This window comes from Balaenoptera borealis (assembly GCF_965194805.1).
Source record: "Balaenoptera borealis genome assembly, chromosome: 19".
Classification (NCBI taxonomy): Eukaryota; Metazoa; Chordata; class Mammalia; order Artiodactyla; family Balaenopteridae; genus Balaenoptera; species Balaenoptera borealis.
This window is the reverse complement of record NC_138878.1, coordinates 28,113,632-28,133,454: the sequence shown is the minus strand read 5'-3', so window position 1 is coordinate 28,133,454 and position 19,823 is coordinate 28,113,632. Positions and strand designations below refer to the sequence as shown.

The 19,823-nt window shown below is 47.5% G+C and overlaps 1 protein-coding gene and 1 long non-coding RNA gene across 3 annotated transcripts in view; one reads left to right on the top strand and one right to left on the bottom strand.

The window, feature by feature from the left end:
* The window catches only part of LOC309616430, a 43,833-nt gene extending 29,300 nt beyond the window's left edge, over positions 1-14,533 (top strand). Inside the window, exons 6-7 of one of the 2 annotated variants that reach the window (XR_014237468.1) lie at positions 10,965-11,075; positions 14,201-14,533. This is a non-coding gene — a long non-coding RNA (uncharacterized lncRNA). The remainder of the gene's footprint in view (positions 1-10,964; positions 11,076-14,200) is intronic. The other variant, XR_014237467.1, reaches the window with a different exon arrangement.
* Positions 14,534-15,830: 1,297 nt separating this feature from the next.
* MT4 (metallothionein 4) lies at positions 15,831-18,447 on the bottom strand. Its single transcript, XM_082367005.1, has 3 exons — positions 18,349-18,447; positions 16,617-16,682; positions 15,831-16,089 (listed from the first exon to the last, which is right to left on the bottom strand). The coding sequence occupies exons 1-3, from the start codon at positions 18,377-18,379 to the stop codon at positions 15,998-16,000; spliced, it is 189 nt and encodes a 62-aa protein (XP_082223131.1). The 5' UTR covers positions 18,380-18,447; the 3' UTR covers positions 15,831-15,997.
* Positions 18,448-19,823: the final 1,376 nt, after the last annotated feature.

The following is a 19,823-nucleotide window of genomic DNA, read 5'->3' as shown; positions in this document are numbered from 1 at the left end:
AATCCCAGTGCTTCCTGGGAGAAGGGAGCTCATGGAGATGCTTATCTTTTTAATTAAATTGGGGCCAGGAGGCAGGATCAGGTAGGTTGAGGGGTGGAGATCATTCAGGGTCACACCAACTAATGGATGGAAAATCCTCAGGTGATCTCAGAAAAAAGCAAGGAGTCCAGCAAGTCCCACCCCTGGCTGAAACTGGTTCAGTGCAGGATTAAGACTGTTGGCATTGTTCTTAAAAAGACTTTCCCAATTTATTATCCTGGGACTGAAAATTGGGCAGTAGTTTAGAAGCCTGGGTAAACAGTAGTGTACCAAAAGAGTTTGCAAACTTGCTTATCTGCAAATAAAGTCATTTCTTGGAGAGATCTGGAGACTTATTAGTAGAATGATTGTTGAATGAGCAATGTTATTCACAGGAGCAGCTGAAGCAGGGGAAGAGGCACTGGTTTAAGAGCCCCATGGTTCCTAGTTCCAGCTCTTCCAATAACTAGCTTTCTGAACTCACGGAAGTGTCTCTTCAGTTTTCACATAGGTTGACCAGATGACTGCTAGTGGCTAATATGGATAACGTCCACCACTTGCTGGGTGCTTACTATGCATATTGAGGCACCATATTGAGCACCATGTGGAGCTAAACACTCCACATATTATATCACTGACTCTTTCCAATAACCCTATGGTAGGCATTGTTAACCCATTTTGTAGATGAGGAAACTGAGGCTGGGGAGAGTAAGTGATTTGCCCTGGAGGCAGAGCCAGGACTTGAATCTAAGCACAATGCTATTCAGCCTGCCCTGATATCTTTAATTCAATTTGCCATGAGTTCCAGTTTTTAAGCGCCTATTATGTGCCAGACTTCTGAATAGCCAACTACATTTTTTTTTTTTTTTGCCAACTATGTTTTGATATCCCAAGCAAACTTTGTGGAATTGCAGAATCTTCAGGTCTGCAACAAAGAAAGTCATCCTGCCTCTTTACCCACAAGGCAGGTCTGAGGCCCCTGAAAATGCCCCATATAGGCCCTCCATGATGTGCAGTGCCCTGAGTCAACCCAGCCTGGCCAACGATACAAGTGGTTTTCCACACCTGAGAGCGGCAGGAGGCCATCAAAGCCCTGACTTAGACCTCCCAGTGGAGATGGACTCTCCACTCTAAGCCAACCCTAGCCTGGACCAGGTCCCACCCCTACAATGTCAGGGGCTCAGTTCTCATCTGCAGGGGACCACATCTCTGAGCCTGGGGCAGTCGTGAGCTGCAGTAACTAGGTTCTGGGGACCCAATTCTAGCCTTTTGTGACATTAGCTTCCCAATTGCCACCAGATTATTGATGCACCTGGGGTCTTACCTTTGATTTGGCAAAGTGCCCTTCCCCTCCCTGTCTTATCCTTGCCCCACTCACCTCAGGGTTTGAGCAGTGGTTGAGACTCCTCCCAATAACCCATGCCATGGGTACCATCTGCCTTATTTTAACAGATGAGGAGACCCAGTGACAGCAAGGGTCTTTTCCAAAGTCACACAGCAAGGATGTAGTGAAGCCAGAACTTGAACCCCATTTCTTGACTCCAAGTCTAATTCCAGTGGTCCAGCTTCCCAAAGTGAGATGAATTTATAAAACAACCTGGACACATATAAACACAAGGTTATTCCCCTTTCAGTTCTCCATCAGTCTTCCTAATTACCTCAAGGAGACGCAATATAGTGCTAGGATGTCTTCAGTGCTTGTCCCACACTTGCCCTGTTCCTCTTTTTAACAGAGAGAGAGGTTAAGGAGTCAGGGAAGGGATGCGGAGGGAGCCTCAGCCTGCTACAGAACCTGGCTAGAAATGGCGTAACTTTGCTTCATTTCTTCTCTGTCTCCATGGTTGCCCCCTGTTTATGGCACACGATGCAATTTCTCCTCTACAATAGCGATACAAGATTTCCTTTTCAGATAAATTTAAGTATAATAATAGACCAGGTGATATGTGATGCCTAAAATAGTGCAGGTGGTTCTCAAAGGACTGCAGTTGGGGAAATACTGCCCTACACCAGGCTGACCCCCTGAGTGCTCAAAGCCAGCCCGGCTGCTGGTTCTGTCTCTTCTCCCCTCCTGCGTCCTCCCTAGCTGAGCGTCGGCACCTTTGTGTGGGGTCTAAACGCCACAAGGAAAGTCTGCGCTTCTCTTTGGTTGTTGATGGGATGGGGGTGTTGGAGGAAGGAGGTGAGGAAGGTCTGTCTCCACGCTTTCAGGTTTCGTAAGGTGGCCAGGATGACCCCAGCATATGTGCCAGTATCTTGGTGCTCAGTGTGTACGCCTGGCTCTACGGATTGTAACTCGGAGTGTTCCCTAGAGGCTGAACCTCCTCAGTAGAGTAGGGACAGAGGGGGCCTGCCATCCCCTCTCAGTGGGGGGCCTGGGGGAGTAGTTATTAAACCCTGAGAGAGTGAGAGGCTCAGGCTGAGCTGATTTTGAGGCTTGGTGGGTTGGGATTCAAGGGCCACCCTGTCGCAGAAGTTCTTGTTCGGGGCTGGGGCTGCTCCTCTGTGGCGCAGAGGGAGGGCGCTATGATGGGGGAAGGGTCCTCTTTAGCCGGGGCTCCTGAACTGCAGGGGCCGCTCTTGGGTGTCTGCTGGGCTCCCGCAGCAGAAGCACAAGGGGGTTTCTGCACTGCCCACATAACCCAGACCACCCTGACACCACTTCCCGAATCTTCGTCCTGCCGTGAGTGAAGACTGCAGTTCTTAAGAGCGACTGGCTTTGGTGTCAGACAGACCTGAGTTTGAATCTCCCTAGTTCCCCTCAGCTATTCAATGGGGATAATTAATACTCCTTACCTCTTGGGTTATGGTGAGCATTAAATGAGATTTTTAAAAACTTTTTATTAAAGTATAGTTGATTTGCAATGTTGTTTTAATTTCTGCTGTACAGCAAAGTGACTCAGTTATATATATTCTTTTTCATATTCTTTTCCATTATGGTTTATCACAGGATACTGAATATTGTTCCCTGTGCTATACAGTAAGACCTTGTGGTTTGTCTATCCTGTATGTAATAGTTTGCCTCTGCTAATCTCAAACTCCCAATCCTTCTCTCCCTTACCCTCCTCCCCCTTGGCAACCACAAGTCTGTTCTCTATATTTGTGAGTGTGTCTTTGTTTTGTAGATATGTTCATTTGTGTTGTATTTTAGATTCCACATATAAGTGATATGGTATTTGTATTTCTCTTTCTGACTTTGCTTAGTATGATAATCTCTAGGTCCATACATGTTGCTGCAAATGGCATTATTTCATTCTTTTTAATGGCTGAGTAATATCCCATTGTATGTATGTATGTGTATATATATATATATATATACCACATCTGTTTTATCCATTTATCTGTTGATGGACATTTAGGATGTTTCCATGTCTTGGCTACTGTAAATAGTGCTGCTATGAACATAGGTGTGCAAGTATCTTTTTGAATTATGGTTTTGACTGGGTATATGCCCAGGAGTGGGGTGGCTGGATCATATGGCAACTCTGTTTCTAGTTTTTTGAGGAACCTCCATACTGTTTTCCATAGTGGCTGCACCAATTTACATTTCCACCAACGGTGTAAGAGGGTTTCCCATTCTCCACACCCTCTCCAGCACATTAAGTGAGGTTCTTCAAGCTGATTGCCTAACACGTAATATGTGCTCAATAAACAGTGCTCAGTGAACACTTCCCTGTTCAGAAAGCTTCTAGGATCTGGAACTTGCAAATGATGGATGCCGGTTCCCCTTGGCCTACTTTTCCAATCTCTTCATTGTCTGGCCCCCACCTCCCCTGGCAACCAAATGTAATCCATGCTAACCCAGAAATATGCCCCAAGCTCTCCTGCCTCCATGCTTCTGCTTATGCTGTTGCCTCTTTTTGGAATTTCCTGCCCACAATTTCTACCTGTTTAAAATCCTTCGAGGCCACCTCCTTCAGGAAGTCTTCAGTCTTGCCTACAGCCAGATGTAATTGCCCTCTTTGGAACTTCTATGGGGGTTTGTCTAGATACTTTCCACCCTGTAGGAGAGGGACAGGTTAGTCTGACAGTCTCCCTAGCCGACTCTGAGGTCCCAGAAGGCCGAGGCTGAAAGAGGCGATTCCTTCCTCTCTTCTTGATTCTGTGCTTAGCAAAGCTCCCTGCACACCTGAAATGTCCTTTGATTGTTTTTTTTTTTAATTTATTTTATTTATTTATTTTTGGCTGCTTTGGGTCTTCATTGCTGCACGCAGGCTTTCTCTAGTTGCGGCGAGCGGGGACTCCTCTTTGTTGCGGTGTGCAGGCTTCTCATTGCGTTGGATTCTCTTGTTGTGGAGCAGGGGCTGTAGGCCCGTGGGCTTCAGTAGTTGTGGCACGTGGGCTCTAGAGCTCTGGCTCAGTTGTGGCGCACGGGCTTAGTTGCTCCACAGCATGTGGGATCTTCCCAGACGAGGGCTCGAACCCGTGTCCCCTGCATTGGCAGGCCGATTCTTAACCACTGTGCCACCAGGGAAGCCCTGTCCTTTGATTGTTGAGTGAATGAATCAATGTGAGAACCAAGAGAGCCCGACTTTGGGCTCAGTTTTTGTGGGACATTGTTGAAGACTGGGTCAGGGAAAGACTCAGGTGGAATTAAATATGTATTAATGAAGTTATCCTATGGTCCCCAGCATCCTGCTTTGCCTAGTGAGTCATGTGGTGGTGAATTCTTTCATTTCATACCACAAATATTTATTGAGCCCTGTCTTAATGCAGACATTGTGCTAGGAACAGCAGACACAAAGGTGAGTAGGACAGTGTCCGTCTTCTCCGAGAACCCACTGTGTGGGTAAGGAGCCGTTTAATAAAAAGTCAACACACAGTTAGATGAGCACTGTGTAGAGTAGTAGCGCCTATGCCTTTTTACATAAACCAATCTCCCCCTCTTCCTTCCTTATTGGACCCCCTCCCCCTCCCGCCCTAGTTTGGGGACAAGTGGCATCGCCTAATCCAAGGAACGACCCCGGGGACATTCTATTTCACATCTCATCTTACTTCAGTGTTTCTCAGCTGTGGACGATTTTGCCTCCCAGGGGACATTTGGCAATGTCCAGAAACATTTTTGGTGGTCACAACCTATTGGGTGGGGAGAGGCAGCTATTCCACCGGCATCTAATGGGTAGAGGCCAGGGATGCTGCTAAAGATCCTACAATGCATAGGATAACCTCCCAAAACAAAGGATTGCCTGGCTCCAAATGTCAGTAGTGCTGAGGTTGAGAAACCCTGCTTTACGTTGTTTACCCTATAAAACTGTGAGATGAGTTTTAGCAGCTCAAACATGTAGGGAAGGGAGCCAGGGGAATCAGAAAGCCTGCTTTCCAACCCCTGCCTTATCACAAACTTGCATTGGACCTCTGGTTCATCCTCCATCAAATGCGGATAGTCAGGGCTAGCCCTGCCTCCCTGATGAAGATATTTGGGGGCTGAAACATGCGAAAGCAATTGAGAGCACCTGCCAGGGAAGGTGGAGGATGAGGCTGGGCTTGGAGGGGGTGGGAGGCCTCCATCTAGCTAATGTCTATTGCAGTCACTTGGCCCAAATTTTCTAAGACAGTTTCAATTTCAAATACACTGCCCTTCCCCTGTCTTCAAAAATAAATTGTACAAATCAGGCCATCTGTGCCTCAGATTAAAAGACACCTGGATCTAGCTCCCCTTCCCTTCTTTTCCCTTTTTTGTTTATTGTAGAAATTTTTCAAAAATTAAAAAAATACATATGTAATCCTTTCAAATATAAAAATAGAAGCCTAATAAACACTGCTTTATAAATGACTTTTCCCTTGCTTATCTGTAGATTATGAACATCTGTCCATGAAAGTAGTTTGACTTCTACAATTTTATTTTAGTAGATTCATTCCACAATCTATTTAACCAATCCCCAACTTTGAAACATTTTTGTTGTTTCCAAATCTTCACTATTATACTCCCTGCTGTGATAAACATGTTGGTATCTTTTGTGTGTGTCCATCCATAATTTTTTCATTAGGACACAACATGCCTTGAAGTAGAATTTCTGGCTCAAAGTACACATATTTTTTTCTTTTTCAAACAGTATTTATTTATTTTTAAAAATGCTACTTCAGTAAATTTTGGAGAATTTAGAAAAATAGAAGGAAAAGTAAAGAATTATCTTTATCTACCATCTGAACACAACCACTGTTGACATTTTAGTATATTTCATTTCCATATTTTGTATGGCTTCTTTTTTCAAAAAAAATTCCTGCGTAATGAATTTGTAGCCTAATATTTATTTAAGATTGTTACCATAATCATTTCCTGTGTTTTTGCATTTTTTCATGGTTGTATCATATCCTGTTGTGTGCACAGACCATGGCTTACTTGAGCAGCTTTGTGGACTTAAAGTTATTTCCAGTTGTTCACAATTGTAAATAGTGAAAATGAACCTTTTTGTGAGTGAGTGAGGCTTTTTTTTTTTTTTCCCTGACTTTGTGGTGAACTCCTTAGAATAGATTTCCAGAAGTGAAACTACTGGGACAAATGGGAACGATTTTAGTCTTTGACGTACATTGCCAAATTATTTTAAAAGCCTTATGCCCTGTGAATCTGGGTGGTTTGCACCTTGTTAAGGCCTTTTCCACCTAAGGCCTAATCCGCCCTTGGAGAACTTGTCCCGATTTATCCTCCGGCGGCGGTGTCTGAGAGTTCTAGTACCTTTCTGGGATCTTTTGGGCTCCAAACCCAGCCAGACTGAGGTGGGAACAGATCCTCAAACACGCCTCCCCGCTCCCACCCCCAGCTACAATTCCCTGGGACTCAGGGATTACCCAGGCTGCACTTGCCCCTGGGTCTGGAGCGCCCCCTGTAGTCCACGTGAGGAACTTCCCTCCCCGCCCTGGGAACTGGGCTCCATTCCTTTCCCACCAAACCCTCTTCTGGTCTCCATCCAAGTTGGAGTGTGGCCTGAGCAGGTGCAGCATCTGTCACAGCCTCTCTGAGGTCTCCATTGTCCCTTAGGCAACACAGGAGCCCAATCCATGATGTGTCAGCCTGCTGACACAGTGCTTTCCTCCTCCACGTGGCTCTGCCATGAGAAAGCTCTTCTTTTTCTTGACCTAAAATCGCTTTCCTTGGTGGGTTCCTTGCACTGCTCAAGTGTTACCCATTCAGGCCCACGTGTAACCAGTCTGCTCCCTTTTCACTTCGGCCTTTTCCCCAGCTCATTTTCCCTTATGGTCTTCAAGCTTCCCTCTCAGCTGGTCCTGCCTGAGTGAGGGAAAATGTCCTTAACTTCTCTGAGTCTAGCTTCTTCACCTGTAGAATGAAGATAATAATCCCTATCCTGCAGGGTTGTTGCAGACATTCAAATAATACCAATAAAAAGCCGAGCCCAGAAGTTTGGCTCAAGATAGAAGGCTGAGCATGTGCGTTTACCTCTCCTTCCTCCTGAAAATCCATGGAAAGAAACTAAAGAAAGACAGATAGAGAGAAAAACTCAGAACAGCAGAGAATTGGTGTGGGGGAGGATGACTTGGATCAATGAATCAGAGTTTAACATTTTTCTGGAATACCGGCAGGGGTCGAATCACATTTATGGGTAAATGGGAGCAGAGGAAGCCACAGCTCAGATCAAGAAGTAGAGAAGTCTACGGGGTAGGGGTGGGTATTTTGTTCTGTTTTAGCTGGGGAGTCAAACTGGGAGAGAAGAAGAGGAAGGAGGTGCAGAAACCAGGGTGGTGACTGATGGGAGAAGAGGCTGTAGTACTGCCACATGGCTTCCTTCACTTCTACTTGTTTGGGTCCACCATTTTCCCCCAGGCTGAGACTGTGAGATATTCTCCAAAGAAATGAAGTAACCAGTCTAACAGGGGCCAAGCTCCCAGGTGAGGGACAGAAGAGGGCCCTTCTTGTTTTGACACTGAGGCACAGGCCAGAACTTCCTGCCAGCTGCCTACCTGGGCATGCTAGAACCAAGTCTGCCAGCCAACAAGTCTCATGCGCACCCACAGAGCCTGCTTTCAGCTCAAAGAAGCAGAAATAGCTCAAGAAACTATCAGAAAACTTAATAATAAAAGTAAAAAGCCTTTAACTCATCAGGGAGATTCAGGAAATGACTCCATTCAGGAAAAGTAAAACCTGGGTATTATGATAAACATTCAGAGAAGGAGTTCTTATATATTAAAAATATGATTGACAACATTTTTTTTTTTTTTTTTTAGCTGTGTTGGGTCTTCGTTTCTGTGCGAGGGCTTTCTCTAGTTGCGGCGAGCGGGGGCCACTCTTCATCGTGGTGCGCGGGCCTCTCACTGTCGTGGCCTCTCTTGTTGCGGAGCACAAGCTCCAGACACACAGGCTCAGTAGTTGTGGCTCACGGGCCTAGTTGCTCCGTGGCATGTGGGATCTTCCCAGACCAGGGCTCGAACCCGTGTCCCCTGCATTGGCAGGCAGATTCTCAACCACTGCGCCACCAGGGAAGCCCGATTGACAACATATTTAAAGATCAATAAAAGTATTGCAAAAAGGCTGAGAAATATCTCAAAAACAGACTTACAGTGAGAAATAAAGGTCATGTTAGTGTTCATAGTGGCAACACTGAATGTTGGAAAACAATGGAGCAATACCTTCAAAAGGGCTAAGAGAAAATGATATTGAACTTAAAATGTGACATCCAGCCAAATTATCAATCAGGCATGAGAGAAAAATTAAGGTGTTTTCCAACATTTAGGGATTCTGAAAGTTTCCCCTAATTCATCCTTTTGGTAAAAGATTGCTTGAGGATGTACTCCAGCAAATAAAAGTCCAAGATAGAGGATGACAGGGTATCCAAGAAGCAGTGAATCCAACCCAGGAGAGCAATGTAAAGGGAACCCAGAATGACAGTCAGACAGACAATCAGGAAAGAAGGTAATGGATATTAGATCATTTAACAAATAGCAGGAGAGAAAATTCCTGGCAATTAGAAATGCCAGGAATAACAAAAGCCCTGTAAGAAAATGGTAGTCCAAATATGAAGCAAACTAAAAAGTATCCTGTATCCTGATTCTGAGCATGTCTCAGAAGAGAGTATCCTTCTTATCTCCTTTCTCCTTCAAGTAGCTCAATTTCAGTGACATTGTGTTACATATACTTCTCTGTGGATCCATTCACCCTTAGTTCTCCAGTAAAGAGTATTTATTTATTCATAATATCATAAGAACTGTTTATTTCAAGTGTCATAATCAATCTACAAACAGAGCATGGAGGACTTAATCATACTTACACCGTGTATCAAATTGCTTTCAGCTGCACAGTGGCTTAGGCAAATGAGGTTATTTTCCCCTTGTTCCAAGAGGACCAGAAATGGTCGAACTTGCTGAAGGAGGCGACCAAGGACATCTAGTTTTTTCCATCTAGCTTCACTGTCCTATATTATTTAATTTTATAAAGAGTTAATGAAATTTTAATAAGAATTTTTATAAAAATAAAATTGTTCATAGTTCTAGAGTTCAATGTGTATCTAACTGACAATTTATAAATAGGTGTAGATATATAAATTTAAGAGTAATATGAAATGTTTAATATTACAAAATATTCCTCAGTTGTCTTGTGAAACTTCTACAAATAGCATAAACTCATGAATGTTCTGGAAACACAAGTTAGAACACAAGGAAAACTAAGAGAAATTCATGTGTCACACTAATGGGAAATGATACTTTATGACATGAGAATCTATTGCATTCATGCCTTTTGAGGAGAAAGATTTATGAGTTAATTTGTCCTTTCCGTCATTTCTTCCACTCAGACCCACCCTGCACTTCTTTTTTTTTTTTTTTTAATTTATTTATTTTTTGGCTGCGTTGGGTCCTTGTTGCTGCGCGCAGGCTTCTCCAGTTACGGTGAACGAGGGCTACTCTTTGTCGAGGTGCGCGGGCCTCTCATTGCGGAGGCTTCTCTTTGTTTCAGAGCACAGGCTCTAGGCACGCAGGCTTCAGGTGTTGTGGCATGCGGGCTCAGTAGTTGTGGCTCGCGGGCTCTAGAGCACAGGCTCAGTAGTCGTGGCGCACGAGCGTAGTTGCTCCGCGGCATGGAGGATCTTCCTGGACCAGGGCTCGAACCCGTGTCCTCTGCATTGGCAGGCGGATTCCTAACCACTGCGCCACCAGGGAAGTCCCCATCCTGCACTTTGAAAGCAGTTTCCATCTCTGACATTGGCATTGGGACCATCCATAAACTCTCTTGGCATACAGATACTTTTTTAAAGTAGGCTTTATTTTTTAGAGCAATTTTAGGTTCAGAGCAAAACTGAAAGAAAAGTATAGAGATTTGCCATGTGCTCTCTGCCCCCACACATGCATAGTCTCCCCCATTATCAACATCCCTCACCAGAGTGTGCATTTGCTACAACTGGTGAATTTGCATCAACACATCATAATCACCTGAAGGCCATAGTTTACATTAGGGTTCACTCTTGGTGTTGTACATTCTGTGGGTTTGGATAAGTGTTTAGTGACATACAGTCACCATCAGAGTATCATACAGAGTAGTTTCACTGCCTTAAAAATCCTCTGTGCTCTGCCTATTCATTCCTCCCTCCACCAACCCCTGGCAACCAGTGATCTTTTTAATGTCTCCATAGTTTTGCCTTTTCCAGAATGTCATCTAGTTGGAATTATACAGTATGTAGCCTTTTCGTATTGGCTTCTTTCACTTAGTGATATGCATTTATCTCCTCCATATCTTTTCATGGCTTGATCGCTCATTTCTTTTTAGTGTTGAATAATATTCCATTCACACTGTGGGTGTCCCACAGTTTATCCATTCATCTACTGGAGGACATCTTGGTTACTTTTAGATTTTGGCAATTATGAATAAAGCGGCTATAAAACATTCATGCACTGGCTTTTGCGTGGACATAAGTTTTCAACTCTTTTGGGTAAATACAAAGGAGCACGATTGCTGGATTATATAAGAGTATGTTTAGTTTTGTGAAAACTGCCAAACTGTCTTCCAGAGTGGCTGTACCATTTTGCATCCCACCAGCAACAAATGAGAGTTCCTGTTGCTCCACGTCCTCGCCAGCATTTGGTGTTGTCAGTCTTCTGGATTTTGGCCATTCTAATGGGTGTGTAGTGGTATCTCCTTGTTGTTTTAATTTGCATTTCCCTGAAGACATATGATGTGGAGCATCTTTTCATATGCTTCTTTGGCGTCTGTATATCTTCTTTAGTGAGACATCTGTTAAGGTCTTTGACTCACTTTTTGTTGATTTGAGGACATAGGACAAGAGCTGGAGGAGTATTTTCTTAGGGAACAGTGTTAGACACAAGAGCAGACCAGGGTTTAGGGTTAATTGATCACACTGCACCAAACAAGTACTAGCTCGTGAGCGACAGAGGCCCCCATGTATTCTTTAATAAATTTGTGTTTTGAGTGTTTGGATACGTAGGCTCTCTAAAGCACAAGGCCCAGGACAGGGACCTCTTATGCCTGGGTGTGGGGCAGGATTACCTGCAGCCTTCTGTCGGCCCCATCCATCTAGCATAGGCATGAGCACGGCCTCTAAGTCATGCAGCCCTAAATTCAGGTCCCAGGTCTGCCCCTTACTAGCCTCATAACTCTGAGCAAACCATTGAATCTCTTGAGCCTCGGCTTCGTCATCTGTAAAGTGGGGTCATAACAGGATTCTTCTCCAGGGTTGTTAGCGGAGGCCTCCCCCCGAACACTTGCTGGGCTTGGGGCAAAAGCAAAGGTGGAGGATTAGCCTGTAGTTCATCCCTTCTCTTCCCACCCCTGCCTCCGTTCCACACTGTAAACATCAAAGTGCAAGTGCTCAGTCCCTATCCACACATCTCCCATCCTTGAATACAGCTGCCCCTTGGCCATCCCTCAGGCCTAGGAGTACACAGACTGATGGCATGGTCTACCCTCAGGCAGGACCAACCTGGGGAGGAGGCCCACACAGACTCTGGAATTGGTCCCAGGTACCCAAAGCCTTGTCTAGTTGGTGGGATGGGGACAGTGGGAGAGGGACAGGTATGAGAGTTCCAGGTGGATGTGTCTCCTTGGACCCTCAGACTCCTCACCTGTGGGGAGGGGGGCCAGAGTCAGACCCTCTAAGGCAGGGGGTCCATAGCAGGGCCCTGATTGTCCAGCTCTAAAGTGGTCCTGATGGTGCAGGGTCCATGAGATGATGTTTATAAACTGCTTAGCCCAGTGCTTGGCACTTGTTAAGTGTTCAGCACTCAGTGCTCAATAAATATTAGTTGTTGGTATTATTATTATTATTATTATTAAAGTGAGACTCTGAGGGCTGATTCTCCCCTCAAGATGTGGTAGAAATAAAAGAGATTATTCAGGTGAAGCATTTGGGTGAGATGAGATGGCAGCCCTGTGCGCACCGGGGCTGAGGTTGCACAGAGAGTGGCCAGCCTGCTTGTTGGAGACACAGGGGACCTCTCTGCCCCCTGGAAGGTGTCATTACCAGCATCGTGTCCTTCCCAAGGGCCCCAGAGCTCTGCAGTCACAGAGAAGGACTTGGCAGGGGCCTTCTCAGAGATTCATAAACAGAAGCCTAAGAAAGGCTGTAGCCCTATGAATCCCTGTTTACGGAGCACCTACTATGTGCATAGACCCTATGCTATGGTTTTTCCCTATGAGGGAGGGACACTTTGCAGATGTGGAAACTGAGCCTCAAGAGGTAAGTGACTTGGTCAAAGTCGTGCAGCCAGGGAGGGTAGAGCATCTGACTCCCCAGGCTGAGCCCTTTCCATTGCACTGTGATGCTGCATCTAAAGCACAGCTCATGGACGGAGGGGGAGACCTTCCCAGGGAGGCCGCAAATGATTTCCCAACAGAGAGGATGACAGTGTGGATTATGGAAGTGCCCAGTGCCAGGAAGCGCACAGTCAGTCCTGCTCCTTGTTTGGCCCACTGAGCCCAGCCCCACGGGGCACCCTTGGAGAAGGCTCCATTCTCACCCGCTCCTGCTTCTGGGTCACCTTGACATAGGCCGGTGGTGGAGAAGGCTGCTCCTGGCCTCTTCTGGGTCCTGGTGTCAGGCCCTTGGCAGCATGAATGAACAACCTCCCAGAGCTTGAGTTTACCTTCTGCTCTGTTGAGGGTGGTGGTGTGGGTGAGTGTGGACTGCATCTCCGCCTCCTCACCAGGGCCAGCCTCAGGGACTTCAGCCTTGACCGCCTTCCATCCTGGAAGTTGTTTCTGCACTCTCAGGGCATGGCTTTGGAGTCTGTCGGACCTGGGTTCAGATCTCAGTTCTACAAAACTAGATGGGTGGCCTTGGGCAAGTCATTGAACCTCTGTGTGCCTTTGTTTCCTCATCTGTAAAATGGGGTTGATAACAGTACTGACCTTGTGGGGTCGTGTTGTGACAGTCAAATGAAGTAATGCGTAGGCAGTGCTGGACCCAGTGCCTGGCAGGTCTTAAGTGCTCAGTATTTTAATCTATTATTAGGCTACTTTATTCTTTTAAGTAACAGATCACATGGACCTTAGATTCTTAATCAGGGTCTTCTGGGGGTTCCAGAGATGCCTTTGGGACGGCCTGTGAATCCCCTAAGATCATATGTAAGATTGACTGAGGTTGTTCATATGGGTATTTCCAGGGAGAGGAAGGTTTATTGCTGTCGGTGAATTTTTATGGGTGTTTATGACCCCTGCTCTGAGGGGTACCAGGCACGATGCTAGGCTTGGCGGGTCGGAAAAAGACCAAAGGACGTAGTCACAGCCTCAGCTGCCTTGGGCAGCGCCACCATGGCAGAGATGTGTGTGGAGTTTTCTCTTTGTCTCCCATATTTTCTTTAACCCTTTTGTTTCATCTATTTTTTCTTTTGTCACCTTATTTTTTGGTTGGTTAAGCTCTTAATTTTTTCCATCGACCTATTCTTTTCTCTTAAATGGAAAAATGGACCTGGCAGAGAGTTTACTATGTGAGAGAAAACACTTGCCAAGTTTCCAAGGTACATAGTGTGTGTTTCGGGGAGGGGGGGATGCTGTGTATCATTGGTGCTTGTGCAGCCACAGAATATCCCTGGGACGTCACACCAGTAAGTGGTGACAGTTGTCTTGGGGAGGGGGAGACTGGGGCGCAAAGGTGGGAAGGAGTCTTACACCCTTTGTATCTTTTGTGTTTTGTACATTGTGTATGGAGACCTATTTAAAAATAGGTTTGGTTTTTTTGGGGGGGCTTCCCTGATGGCACAGTGGTTAAGAATCTGCTTGTCAATGCAGGGGAAATGAGTTCGAGCCCTGGTCTGGGAAAATCCCACATGCCGCGGAGCAACTAAGTCCGTGTGCCACAACTACTGAGCCTGCGCTCTAGAGCCCGCAAGCCACAACTACTGAGCCCTTGTGCCACAACTACTGAAGCCCGCGCGCCTAGAGCCCGTGCTCCGCAACAAGAGAAGCCACTGCAATGAGAAGCCCACACACCGCAACGAAGAGTAGCCCCCGGTCGCCACTAGAGAAAAGCCCGTGCGCAGCAACGAAGACCCAATGCAGCCAAAAATAAATAAATACATAAATTTTAAAAATAAATAAAAATAGTTCTTTGTTAAAAATCAAGGATTCCTCCACACCTCCCATTCTTTGTGGGGCTATTGTAGGGATTAAGTGAGGAGCATGTGTGTGCAGCCCTCAGCACGGGGACTGGTGCATTTAAGTGTTGCAAAATGGCAGCACTAATTACCGTCAAACTTAATTGGAATCGTGCTGGTGGAATGAAAGCGCTGATACGTATGTCAGCAATCTGGGAGGATGGGGGAGATATAATAAAGACCTCCGTTTCTCTTTACATTGACTTCTCTGAGATGCTAGAATGTCAGTGTCCATGTCTGCCCAGTCACCCTGTGCCAAAGGTGAACCCAGATAACTGAGCCAGCTAATACCCTCACTGTCTTGGCGATGGGGATTTTCTTTAGATCTGCCCAGACCTCTTACCGGTTCTTGGCGGGTTCAGTGCTGAAGTCCCTTAAACAGTACCACTAGCACAAGGCATTCAGGGCCAACACTCTTCCAGGCAAAGCTGGCTAAGACTGGGTTACCCCTGGACTTCCCTGGTGGTGCAGTGGTTAAGAATCTGCCAGCCGATGTAGGGAACACAGGTTCAAGCCCTGGTCTGGGAAGATACCACGTGCCGCAAAGCAACTAAGCTCGTGTGCCACAACTACTGAGCCTGCCCTGTAGACTGAAGCCCGTGTGCCTAGAGCCCGTGCTGAGAAGCCACCGCAATGAGAAGGCTGTGCACCACAACGAAGAGTAGCCCCCGCTCGCCGCAACTAGAGAAATACCGCGCGCAGCAACGAAGACCCAATGCAGCCAAAAAATAAATTAAAAATAAATAAATAAATTAAACCTTACTTAAAAAAAAAAAACAAAACATTAGGTTACCCCGAAAGTGGACCCTGTACAAGTAGTTTCTTTGCGTGGGGATCCCAGGAAGCCCTGGAAAGAGGATGGAGAAGTGAGGCAGAGAAAGTAGGAAGCCAATAAGGAGTATGTTAATGAGCAGGTTACCTCCGTGGGCTGTCGGAGTTCATTGCTGCTGAGGACTTCTGGAGGACCGTGTAGAACATGACTCAGATTTGTCCCCTTGTAAGGGTAAAGATGCTGATGTTATGAATTCACTAACTCCTGTTTGTCATCCGTTTAGGGCTGTTCCCAGGGGTGGCCTGCCCGCCCTGTGCATGCGTCAGGCAAGCTCGTGCTGCACGAGAAAACCCTCAGGCAGAGCGGTAGGATCTCGGGGTTAGCAGCCATCTGCAGAATGGGTACAGGCTGGTGCCTACTGTATCTTCATGGGACCAGCCCTTCTTGGTCCTGCTGGGCTAGGGTAAAACATTGCTCTGAGCCACCAGACAACCACGAGTGAAAAACTTTATTGCTCCAAGCACTTTATATGAATGTCACCACCACCTGACTTGGGCAAATATATAAAAAGCACAACCTATTGTACAGTCATTCCAACTCTTCGACTAATGCACTGTACAGATGCTTCCCAGGCCTTGTCCCCAGCACGGTGGATGCATTTCAGGGGCAGCAGCTGCACTTGTCCGAGGCCCCTTTGCAGATGCAGCCCTGGGCACACTTGGTGCAGCCCGGTGGGCAGCAAGGACAGCAGCCTGGAAGGGGCAGGAGATGGACAGATCAGCTTTGGGTCAACACTCTTATCTGACCACTTCCCCCTTCACCACTTAGAAGGAAGTAGAAAAATAAAAGCATGCTACACACAGGTTCCGATCCACATGAGCAAAAAACCTGGGACAGGAAGTGGTGGGATGTTAGAGCTGGAAGGGACCTCAGGGGTCACCCAGAGTCCATCAGAGGCCAGGGAGGGGAAGGGGTTGGCGCACCGCCATTGGACAGTGGCAGATCCAAGGGCTCATGACGCCAGGCCATTCCCATCACTACTGGGCAGGCTGGAACCTCCCCTCAGCCCTCTTCTTATCCAAACCCCTGAAACACTGAGGATGTCCTCACCCCCAGGTCAGCTGCAGCCCGGGGGACTCAGCTTTCATTTCAGATCCCTCCCAAATGGGTAAAGGCATCCAGGACACCCTCAATCCCACCGTGGCTGGAGGGTTGAGGGTGGCAGAAACGGACTCCCAGCTCCCCGCCAGCAGTGCATGGCCCCGGTCACCAGACTCACTTTTTTGACATGTTTTACAGCTGCAGGTTGTGCATTTGCAGTTGTCTCCGCAGATGCAGATTCCTCCTAGGAGAAAGGACAGAGCCACAAACATGAGCATCGAGGTGGAGCGGGCACACAGGCGTGCTGCAGGCCGTCTTGGTGGCCGGGGGTCTGGGCTGCCCTTGGTCAGTGGATGGACAAGAGGTTGAAGACGCTGCTGAGAATCACCCCAGTGGTGAAGACCGTCCAGTGGTTCCCAGTCACAATCCCTGGGCAGAAACTGGGGGGGCCACATCAGAGTCCCTGGGGGTGCTTATTAAAATGCAGATTCCTAGGGCCAGCCTTTGAGATATTATTATTTTTTTATTAATTAATTATTTATTTATTTTTGGCTGTGTTGGGTCTTCGTTTCTGTGCGAGGGCTTTCTCTGGTTGCGGCAAGCGGGGGCCACTCTTCATCGCGGTGCGCGGGCCTCTCACTGTCGTGGCCTCTCTTGTTGCGGAGCACAGGCTCCAGACATGCAGGCTCAGTAGTTGTGGCTCACGGGCCCAGTTGCTCCGTGGCATGTGGGATCTTCCTGGACCAGGGCTCGAACCCGTGTCCCCTGCATTGGCAGGCAGATTCTCAACCACTGCGGCACCAGGGAAGCCCGAATCAGTATTTCTTAAAAAGCAACCCAGGGACTTCCCTGGCGGTCCAGTGGTTAAGACTCCTCGCTTCCACTGCAGGGGACATGGATTTGATCCCTGGTCAAGGAACTAAGATCCTATGTGCTGCGCAGTGTGGACAAAAAATAGAAAAAAAAAAAAAAAAAAGCAACCCAGATGATTCTGATGTACAATCAGGTTTGAGAACCACTAAGTTAGGCCAAGCCCAAGGTCCCCTGGGGACTGTCAAAAACTTTAAGGTATCAGGCAGGATGGAAATCCTCACCTCCTCACCTTTTCAAGGTATCAGGCAAGATGGAAATCCTGAACGTGTAGGAGGAAGGTCAAAGGATATAAACAAGCCCAAAGTGAGAGTCACAGCTACCACTTGTTTCCATATCATAAAACCATCTATATTAAAAAAAAAAAATCATCCCGCTTCTTGTTTTGAGTTTCAAGATGTTGGAATCTTCTGTCTTTTTGGCAAATTTTGGGGACAGACATGTCCTGTTAGGAACCAGGGAGGCTTGTGAGACTTCTTGATGCCATTTCCAAAGGTCATAAAACCCAAGATGGCTCTGAACCCTGACCTCACTTCTCCTGGCCAACATGCTTCCATGGAATTAAGCAGTTTCAGACTTGGAGGTCCGCATATGCTTCTAATAACTCCCCTGACATCTGCAAATGCTTTATGATTTTAACCCTTTCACAGCAACCCTAGGAGATGGGCAGCTGGGGATAAGTAACCCTATTTTTCAGATGAAGAAACTGAGGCTTGGAAATAATAAGTGTCAGGAGTGGATGGGAGCAATGGACCAGAAGCAGGTTGGTCTGGGCCAGAGCTCTTCCCCCGCCCCAGAGGCTGCTCCCAGAGGCTCGCCGCTAGGTCCCACCACAGTCATTCCTAAGTCAGGTTATTAATTCTAGCAAATCAATCTGGTATCCAACAGAGAGCAGGAGCTGCCGCAGAGGTGGCCAGTCTGACACAAACCCCATTGGTGCTTCTAATTGGAAGAAGAGAAGCATTAATCACAGTCCTGCAGGCTCCCTGTGGGAAGCTGGCGAGAGGTCGCAGAATCCCAGGATGGGCATCCTTACTCACCAGACATGCAGGTGCATTCCCCAGGGTCCATGGTCCAGGTGTCTGAGAGGCTCCGGCGCTGTCACAGCTGGGGAAATGAGGCTGAGTGAGCAGTCGCCAGAGGCTTCTTATTTATGGCTGTGTGGGTGTAGACTTGGGCTCACCCCACCTCTCCCTGGGGCCAGACGCCCTGCACACAGCCCAGTCATGGGCTGGGTGTCGGCAGAGGAGGGCAGAGGAGAGGGCGAGCAGTACAGTCATTTAGGTGGCTTTTCACAAAGGGTGCAGGTGGCTGTACCCGCCACCTGCTGAGGTGTCAGGGAGCCAGGCTCAGGCTCAAATTGCAGTCACGTCGTGCAGATTGGGAGCTACCTGTGTCCCCTCTCCAAGTCCTACACATACTATTATCTGCCATTTCTGTTCCCTCCTTCACAGGGGCTGCTCCTGTCCTGGCCCAGGGTCTCATCTGTCTCCCCTGGTTGACTATAAAAGCCCTTACCATGGGCAGGCGGGGGCCCCTATTCTGGGCTCTGGCTTTAGAAGGCCCCGCTGAGGCCCCCTTCTGGCCATGCCCCCAAAAGTCAGGGGCAGGTGCCCACTCAGAGCCTGTAACCTCTCTTTCTAGACCACATGTGGAGCGCCCTGGATGCCGGAATCTTCTGTCTTCCCAAGCCTGCTTGTTTCTAAGGATTTGCTCAGTCCTCTTCCCCAGGCTCCCAAGGACAGATGTGCAGCCAGTGTGTGTCCCTCTAGGCCTGAGGGGTGGCTGCGGGTGGCTGTTTGCTGGGGGTACAGACAGAGTTTGGATGTGTGGGCTGGTGCCCACAGGGGTGTGTGAAGGAAGGAGCTAGGAGTGGGGAGAGAAGGGAGGGGGGCCACAGATTTGGGGTTGGGGCCATGGGGTAGATCTCCAGGCAGCTCTGCATTCTAGGTTGCAGTGTTAAGGTAGGAGGATAGAAAGTATTTTATTTGTTTATCTGATTTATAACTTTAAAATATTTTAGCCAGGTAGTATGTGGACCTCCCACTTGTATTCTTGCTCTGCCCCCCTAAACATTAGAAGGGGCCTGGAACCAGCCTCTTGTGTTCTCGCCCCCTCCTCCTCACTCTGAAAGGCCAAAAAGTGGTCCTGGCCACCACCAGTGGAGATAGTTCCTCCCGTGTGTAGGTTAGTGGGTTCTCCTTTACTCATCCGCAAGGACCACCAGGGCGTCAGCCTGACCCATGGAGCCATGGGTTTGATCTGAGAACTTCTAGTGAGGAGAAAGGGATTCAGCCCCATGGTCATCAGGGCACTGGGGAAGGGTAGGGAGGGGCAACATTGTAGTGGTCCCCAAATGGTCCCTGCCCCAAAGGAGTTCACAGCATAGTCGGGGATCCAGGCCCATTCATTCACTCAGCACCTTCTAAGGGCCAGCACTGTGCTGGGCACTGGGGAGCCAGGGGTGAGTAAAAACAGAGCTAATCAGCCAAAAACAAATAAATAAAATAAATTT